Source organism: Chlorocebus sabaeus, chromosome 8 (genome assembly GCF_047675955.1).
Source record: "Chlorocebus sabaeus isolate Y175 chromosome 8, mChlSab1.0.hap1, whole genome shotgun sequence".
Taxonomy (NCBI): domain Eukaryota; kingdom Metazoa; phylum Chordata; class Mammalia; order Primates; family Cercopithecidae; genus Chlorocebus; species Chlorocebus sabaeus.
The window spans coordinates 85,427,162-85,436,423 of NC_132911.1; the positions used below are offsets into that span (position 1 = coordinate 85,427,162).

The 9,262-nt window shown below is 36.3% G+C and overlaps 1 protein-coding gene across 1 annotated transcript; it reads right to left on the reverse strand.

Moving 5' to 3' along the window:
* Nucleotides 1-697: 697 nt before the first annotated feature.
* Nucleotides 698-5,218, reverse strand: FABP4 (fatty acid binding protein 4). The gene is made up of 4 exons (XM_008000970.3): nt 5,065-5,218; nt 2,428-2,600; nt 1,423-1,524; nt 698-924 (listed from the first exon to the last, which is right to left on the reverse strand). The coding sequence occupies exons 1-4, from the start codon at nt 5,135-5,137 to the stop codon at nt 874-876; spliced, it is 399 nt and encodes a 132-aa protein (XP_007999161.1). The 5' UTR covers nt 5,138-5,218; the 3' UTR covers nt 698-873.
* Between the last annotated feature and the right edge of the window lie 4,044 nt (nt 5,219-9,262).

The window sequence follows — 9,262 nt, forward strand, 5'->3', positions numbered from 1 at the left end:
TAAAAGTTTGGAAACCATAGCAATAAAATTTGAATCTACTCATGTACGAGACTATTGTCACTTTTCTGAAATGAATATGATGGAATTATTTGCACTGAATTCTGGAGAGATATTCAAAATATTTTGAGAGAGAAAGAGAAAGAGAGATCACATAAACATAACTTTCATTATAGTATATTGTTATAACTGTTCTGTTTTATTAGTTATGGTGCCTAACTTAAAAATTAAACTTTATTGTAGGTATATATGTATAGAAAAAAACATAGCATATATAGGATTTGGTACTATCTGTGGTTTCAGTCACCCGCTGGGGGTCTTGGAATGTACCCCTGTGGATAAGGGGGAACTACTGTATATACTCCTCTCTTTCTATGCACTAAGACAGAGCAGGTATAAAACATGAGCACTTGGGCCAGCTGGCTGTGGACAATTTCACTACATGTAAAACTACCTTAGATTGCTGAAATACACCTACTTAACTATAGCTATGATGAAGAAGGATTTAATATTTAGTAATGGTACATACTTGTTATCTCCTACCTAGGGAAATTCATAGATATCCCTCTTTACCTTGAATTATTATGAAAGATTTTATTATTTATATCAGAACAAAACAATAATGCAAATTTCTCATTTCCTTCACTCAATTATGACGAAGAATATATCATAAGCACAATGAATACATCATTATATCACCTTCTAAATCTAAAAAACGTTTATTTAGCTAGCATAACCATACTGAATAAAATCAGCTTGGGAGCAAATTAGTTGCTTGCTAAATCATGGAAAACAACAACATCTTTTTGAACAATATATCCAACAGAATGTTGTAGAGTTCAATGCAAACTTCAGTCCAGGTCAACGCCTCTTGGCTTATGCTCTCTCATAAACTCTGGTGGAAGTGACACCTTTCATGATGCATTCCTAGACACAGAAAACAATTCTTGGTCAATCACCGGGACTAAACTATGGATTTATTTATTGTATCTCTCAATGTTGGGAATAAAACAATATTAATTCAAAAGACATTCATTTCTGGAATCCTATGTATGTACCCATATGTTGTAATAAGATAGGGAGACACAAAGACCAGGAAAATACAAGTTTTCCCCTCCAGGTGCCTTAAAATCTGTATGGTGAGTGAGAAACATAAGCAGAGATAGATAATGCAGTGTGGTGGGGGCACCGCTGGAGACAGCCTTAGGCTGCCTGGAAGCAGGCAGAGAATGCTTCCTAGAAGACAGCATGCCTTTGTTGAGCTCAAAAGCACGAAGGGCAAATGACAGAGTGGAAGCATAATTCCAATAAAATCATCTTTCTGTTTTAGATAATCAAAAGGAAAATCTGTTTCCTTAAGTGGAATAGTGATCATGAGATGACCTAGCAGTAAGATCCAGATTTAAGTAGTCAGAAGATACTCACGATCACCAGTTTGTCATCCTCTCGTTTTCTCTTTATGGTGGTTGATTTTCCATCCCATTTCTGCACATGTACCAGGACACCCCCTTCTAAGGTTATGGTGCTCTGTAGGCATAAGAAAATGTGATTACAATTTGCATAAGGAGGCAGAAAATAAAATTTAAAATACGGTATCTTTGTTCAAAGGAATATTTTGAGGTAATTAGTAATTCTAAATGAATTGCAACAAGAAAAAAAAATGAGTCTCAAAACCAACAGCGTAACCACTTATAGATACGTTATGTCCAGAGTGTTATACAAATTACATAATTGGAAAAATACTGTGAAGGAATATAAAAAAGAAATTTACATTGAGATGGTAGTAGTATGGGTGGTTTCTCTATTTCTTTCTTCCATTTTTCTAAACATTCTCTTACATTATTGTAATATTTGAATTCACTTGAAATACTCTATGTATTATATGACTCAAATAAATTATGTTAATTATTTTTTGTTAATATGGAGACAGGCCAGGTGTGGTGACTCACAACTGTAATTCCAGCACTTAGGGAGGCCAAGGCAGGAGGATTGCTTGAGGCCAGGAGTTTGAGACCAGCCTGGGCAACATAGTAAAACTCTGTCTCTACAAAAAAATTAAAAAATTAGCTGGATGTGATGGCACACAGCTGTGTTACCAGCTACTCAGGAGGCTGAAGTGGGAGAAACACCTGAGTCCAGGAATTCAAGGCTGTAGTGAGATATGATTGAGCCATGTCACTGCAGCCTGATTGACAGAGTGAGACCCTCTCTCTAAAAATAATAATAATTTTTTAACATGAGGGCAACTTAAGAAAATGGGGAAAAATTCACCAACTCTATGTGTAAGGAAACACGGTTTAGATGTAGGAGTTCAGGGATCTTTGGCTTATGATAGAATGGTTTTCCTCCTTTTATCATAAAATGATTTCTTATAAGCAGTGGCGATTTAGAAACCAGGCATGTACTCTGTGCCAGTTCCTTATTTCTCACCTTGACTTTCCTGTCATCTGCGGTGACTTCGTCAAATTCCTGGCCCAGTTTGAAGGAAATCTCAGTATTTTTAAAGGTACTTTCGGATTTAATGGTGATCACATCCCCATTCACACTGATGATCATGTTAGGTTTGGCCATGCCTGCCACTTTCCTGGTGGCAAAGCCCACTCCTACAGTTAGGAATAGAAAAGATGTCAGGTTGACATTTCTTGTCATGTACTTAGCCAAGCCAGACAATGTGTGTCTGCCCACAGGTGAGTGTGTAAGAGGAAAAAGACACAGTGAGTTTCTTAAAGGCCTAATTTAAACAGCGCCTGCAGATAAAATCAGGTTAATACTTACACACACACACACACACACACACACACACACACACACAACCTCTGAGAAACAATAGGTGTAGTCCTATTCTTTAAATTTCCCTTTCTCTGGTCTGGATACACCTTCTCAGGAGACCCATTGTTTATTTTCAACAAAAATAGGTATAAAGGTTAAATCTTTGGGAAGATGTGTATTTAAAATGTTAGCCACTATTGTTTTTCTCTCTTAATAAAATAGTTGATCATTCCATCTTAGATACTCAATATTACATTTAAGAAGGCACAAAGACAGAATTTTCAACAGAATTTTCGGCGTTAATGTAGAGTTATTTAGTTAAATGTTTGTCAGTTTTGAGTGTACAAAAGTCACATTTCATAGCATTTGTTGCCAAGTCTACTTTTCTGTGCTTCTTTCTCAAATTACTCCACCATGAGATGACGATTTTGATGAATTTATACAAAAGGCAAAATGTTTCCTACATTTATAACATTTTAGAATGGTGATATCATTCCTAATAATTTATAGGGGATATTTAAAAAGGGACGAGTCATCAAATTGTGAAAACTTTAACATTTAAGAAATCAATATTTCTTAGTTTAGAATAGGTTACAAGCCAATACTTAGATTTCCAATCGCCTAAGTTGTGAACTTTTCTTTCTTAAAAAGGAGAATATATTTTCTTGTGCAAGGTATGAAATGAATAATTTATAGCCAAACATAGCAGTAACTTGCTGTCACTGTGTATGTCATGCAGAATTTATTAGTCATAGATGTGTTGAATTTTTTAAACATGTGCATGTAAATCTAAACTCTTTCTTTGACTAAAGGCAGCCAAAGGTTAGAAATTGGAAAGAACTGGGAGAGATACATGGTGCAAAATAAGTAATGCTGAGGCTCTGATTTCACTGTCTGTCTGAAAAATGGCCACAGGTGTGTCTTCAAGTCCTGGCTCTGTTACAAAATAAAACATTAAATGTATGGAGTGAGTCCGTGTCATGAATGGAGGCAAAACTGAGTGTGATTCTAGAATGGCTGACCTTGGGAAAAACCATAGTCTCCATTTGCTTGATTTTGCTTCTATGTGACTGATGAAGACAATACCTGTTCACTCATCCTCAATTTCCTGCAGAAGGTGATTTATTGACTTTAATTATCATCAGTCCTTTATAATTTAAAAACACAGTGTTATTAGAAAATATAAATATTAAAAGTATAAAATTTTTCTAAAAATAAATAGTTAAATGACCCCAAATCCTGGAATTTCTGCATCAGTGCATATTAGTTTATTGAATCACTCTAGTTTATCCTAGAAAGTCTCTCTCATGCTAAAGTCACCAATTTTCCTATCATCTAAAAACAAGAAACATAGTTACAGACAAGCAAAAAAGTATATACTGTATAATTTACAGGAGGGTTAAGTGTTTTGAGATTTAATAATTACGTTCTAAACCCTAAGATTGCATAAAATTCCTCCCCAGTTTGCTAACCCCAGTTCTGACTTTCATGGACTGTCATACATGGGGTTGAGGGAGAAAGGCTTTCAAAGTAGAAGCTGCCTGAGAAAGAAGTTGTCTCTTCTACTTTACCTCCATTGTTATTTGAGAGACATTCATCCAATGACATGCTGACAATGTTAATGGCATCTAAAAAATTAAAAACCTCTACTATCAAAGAAGAGGTGTGTTATGTACGTAACATTCTCCTTTTAAATTGGTTGATAATTCTATGGCATCCTATGTCATTTCTAGTCAAAGGAAGTATTTAAGTTGTTTAAGAAACATATTTCTGAAATTAAAATTTTTGTCTATCATAAAACAACCACATATTTTAATAGATTAACATTGAGACAAGAAAATAATTGGCTAACATACAGTTATTGAAAAAGAACATTGCATTAAGGGAACTAGAGTGCTTTCAGTTTCAAATGAAAATTATTGCATACTAACTTTTTTCCAAGTTATTGCTTATTTTATATGCAAAAGAGGATGAAAGAGAAATAGGTAAAGAGCTAAGTAAACCAAGGATACCCAAGTTTTGCAATTAAAGTCAAATTATCATTTTTAAAGGCCATAAACATTCAATTTAGACACTTTTTAATATTGGTACACCTTCAGGAAGCATTAGTTGTAGCTTTGGTTCAGAATTTCTCTATAAACAAATGATTATCACTTGCTATGTGTGCAGCCTTTCTACAGAAAGCAGCATTTTCATTTCTGGCCAGGGCTTCCAGACATTGCTATAAACACAGCTATAAACTCTTGTTCCCAAAAGAAAATATTATAAATCCAGTCATTCCACAATGCATTTCCTTACCTACTTCTTTCATATAATCATCAAAGTTTTCACTGGAGACAAGTTTCCAGGTACCTACAAAAGCATCACACATTTTGTAAGTTCTAGGATTATTCTTCAAGGTGAGAAGGAAGCTGCAGTTTTCAGGAGAGTGCTGTGACCCTCTGGAGTCCAGATAACTTCCTTTTAAAGGTACTCAGAACATGTGATCTTAGGAATGACCAATTGGGAATGATATCCAATCATTTCCTTCATTACCGGCCCGTGCATTTTTTTCTCTGAGTCATGTTTTTAATAGACATTTCTCAACTTTGGTTCTCCCTGGCAAATAGTCATTGGACTTAGAGTACAAATTATTTTTAAACCACTAACAGGATATTTTAAACTTTCCTGTTTTGACAGCTTAATGCTCAGTGCACTGAATTTCCCCCTATTATTCCTATACATATTTATCCCAGTGTAGAGAGGGGAAATTATTTTGAGATAAACTTGGACCTTATTTTGGGGGAGGGTATTTAAATTGCAGTTATGTGGTTCTTTTGAATTGAGGAATTGCCATACATATTTTCTATTATTCCTATACATATTTGTCCCAGTGTAGAGAGGGGAAATTATTTTGAGATAAACTTGGACCTTATTTTGGGGGAGGAGGTATTTAAATTGCAGTTATGTGGTTCTTTTGAATTGCGGAACATAAGAACTGCCTTGGAGATTCTTACATAATTGCAAAGGCTCTTTGGGGCAGTAGTGTCTCAGGAATTACCTGGCAATGAAAACAAAATAAATAATGGGATTCAAAAGTACTCCAGATTTCTGATTTCAAATGTTTTATATGAATAAAAAAGTACTTTCAATTCATCCACCAGTAAACCGGACTGTAGATTTCACCAAAATGATAATTTAACCTCTCTTTCCATCTCGTAAATGAGAGCATAGGATTTCCACAGATCCTTTGAAAAATGGGCCTCATTCTAAAATACTTTCCTCATACTGAGAAAGTGCATTCAATTTCTGAACTGTGTTATAAGTTCCGAATTTATTCAGATCAGAAATGGTGTGGTCACAAGCTACCAAAACCAATATCCTTCTTTTATACAGTGACCAATTTGTGAAATTAGTTTTCTAAAGTAATCGTGGTTTTCAATTCCCTTTGCCCCATGCAAGAATGACGGAAGATGTTCACATGTGCTGCAAATTCCCACGAACTTACCCAGATTTAGGGGGAAAAAAAAGAAACTGAAATATTTCAGAGTGATGTATCGCTACACTGTGTATCCCACTGAACAGTACCTGCTGAGCATATGATCGATTCACAAGCCTGTGTAAGTATCCTGAGGGCTTCCCAAAAATGTTTGTGGCAGGAAATTCTGTAAGCAACAGGATTTTCTGTAGGAAAGCAAGTTGCTATGAAAGCCTGATAAAGTTAGGTTTTGCATTTGTTAATGGCACAGTAATAATGCTCATCTACTCTGGACTGTTGCATAGATACATAGACTGTGGTGATGTGCCATCCGGTAGGCTTGCTTTTAGTGATCCACCTGTTTCCCATTGAATAAGACCGTTCAGATGGAAAGTAAATAGAAGTGACAAATCTTAATAGAGGGATGTTTTTGGTAATGTTTTAAATTAATTTTCTTCAGACAGGTTTTTAAATGATTGAATTTGAATACATGCTTTGTGTATTGTAACACTGCAATTTGGTTTTTTAAAATTTTTGTTTCTATAGATTTAGGACTACATGTGCATTTTTGTTACATACATATATCGAGTAGTAATAAAGTCTGGACTTTTAGTGTAACCATCACCCAAATAGTGTATATTGTACCCAATTGGTAATTTCTTTCCTTCTTTCCTTCTTTCTTTCTCTTTCTTTCTTTCTCTTCCTTCCTTCCTTCCTTCCTTCCTTCCTTCCTTCCTTCCTTCCTTCCTTCCTTCCTTCCTTCCTTCCTTCCTTCCTTCCTTCCTTTCCTTTCTTTCCTTTCTTTTCTTTCTTTTCTTTCTTCTTTTCTGATGGAGTTTTGACTTTGATGCCCAGGCTGGAATGCAGTGGCACGATCTTGGCTCACTGCAACCTCTGCCTCCCGGATTCAAGCAATTCCCCTCCCTTAGCCTCCCTAGTAGCTGGGATTACAGGCACCCACCACCATGCCTGGATAATTTTTTTTTCTTTCTTTTTTTTTTGAGACGGAGTCTCATTCTGTCTCCCAGGCTGGAGTGTAGTGGCACAATCTCCGCTCACTGCAAGCTCCGTCGCCTCCCAGGTTCACGCCATTCTCCTGCCTCAGCCGCCTGAGAAGCTGGGACTACAGGCGCCTGCCACCACGCCCGGCTAATTTTTTTTTTTTTTTTTTTTTTGTATTTTTAGTAGAGACGGGGTTTCACCGTGTTCGCCAGGATGTTCTCAAACTCCTGACCTCGTCGTGATCCACCCGCCTCGGCCTCCCAAAGTGCTGGGATTACAGGCGTGAGCCACCGCGCCCGGCCAATTTTTCTTTTTTGTGTATTTTTAGTAGAGACAGGGTTTCACCATGTTGGCCAGGCTGGTCTGGAACTCCTGACCTCAGGTGATCCACTCGCCTCAGTCTCCCAAAGTGCTGGGATTGCAGGCGTGAGTCACCGTGCCCAGTCCCAATAGGTAATTTCTTATCCGTTCCCACCTTTTGGAGTCTCCAATTGTCTATTATTCCACTCTGTATGTCTGTGTGTACACATTGTTTAGCTCCCACTTATAAGTGAGAATATGTGGTATTTGACTTTCTGTTTCTGATTTATTTCACTTAAGATAATGGTCTCCAGTTTTACCTATATTGCTGCAAAAGAAATGATCTCATTCCTTTTTATGGCTGAGTGATATTCCATGGTAAATATATATCACATTGTCTTTATCCAGTCATCCACTGATGGACACTTAAGTTGATTCCATGACTTTTTTATTGTGAATTATTGTTTTAGAGATTGACTGTCTAGTAGTGTAATCTCTGGTCACATGAAGCTCTTAAAATGTGGCTAGTATGACTGAGAAATTGAACTTTTAATTTTACTTAATTTTAATTAAAATGTAAGAAATGATCCTCAATTCAGTTATTGAAAAACTTTTAAATATGTTTGAACCAATGTAGCTATGCCAATCTGCTTTTTCATTGTAAATTTTATGAAATCTAAATATTGGACAAGTATTTCAGAAGAAAATTTAGATGAATTGAGATGAACTGTTAGTATAAAATATATACCAGATTTTGAAGACAATGTAAAAATGTATACTATATTATTAATTTTCTTACATTGATTACATGTTGAAATGACAACATTTTAGATATGTTAGGTTAAATAGAATATATTACAAAATTAATTTAACCTATTTCTTTTTTACTTTCCTAATGTGGCTACTAGAAAATTTTAGATTATATCTGTGGCTTACATTATACTTCTCTTGGGCTGTGCAGTTTTAGAGTACCATACTAACAGCAAGCTTCGCTTATTTATTCAACATGTGATCAGGCATTGTGCTAACCAATGGGGATTCAACAGTGAGCCAGCCAGGGGAGTCACTTGCTTCCTCTCATGGAGCTTACATTCTAGTACTGGAGAAGGTCATATACAAGGAGACCTTGTGTATGAAATATGAAGTAAATAAGCCAATCACAGGTAGTGCTGTGTTTCAGAGCCAACAGAATGGAGTACTCTGATGTAATGGCCACTGTGAGGGTTGGAGTAGTAGATGGGGCAATCTGGGAAAGTCCATCAAAGAAGGTAGACAATTGAGCTGTCAGCTGAATGACGAGAAGACAGCCACAGGAAGATCAGGAAAGGGATTGTTTCCGGCACAGGAAACTGCAGGAGCTGCTGGTTCTGTTACCTTTCAGAACAATTTCACCCAAACACAGCCACCCTGACATATACAAATATATGTTCCTGGTGAGCAAAGTCCAGGGTCCATTAAGGAAGGGATTTTTGTTCAGATTAATTCATTGTTAGATACAAAGTAATTACACATTCAATACAATCCCTGAAGGAAACTGTTCTTAGATGGGTTAGTGAGAGTACACCAGCACGCCTGTAAACAACAACAACAACAACAACAACAAAATTTGAAGAACATATTCGTGGGCCAGTAGCATCATCTTCTATATCAGCATATTCAGTGCCTGGTCATCGCTGGAGAAATGGTGTAGTTGAGATTTTCTAGAAACAACTATTGGCTCTTTTAATGAGTTAATAT

What these genes read in the sequence shown, in the direction of transcription:
- FABP4 (XM_008000970.3), bottom strand. Translation starts at nt 5,137, where the DNA reads ATGTGTGATGCTTTTGTAGGTACCTGGAAACTTGTCTCCAGTGAAAAC. An exon ending in TGATTATATGAAAGAAGTAG is followed by an intron (nt 2,601 to 5,064) that starts GTAAGGAAATGC and finishes TCCTAACTGTAG; the next exon opens with GAGTGGGCTTTGCCACCAGG. An exon ending in AGGATGACAAACTGGTGATC is followed by an intron (nt 925 to 1,422) that starts GTGAGTATCTTC and finishes TTCTGTGTCTAG; the next exon opens with GAATGCATCATGAAAGGTGT.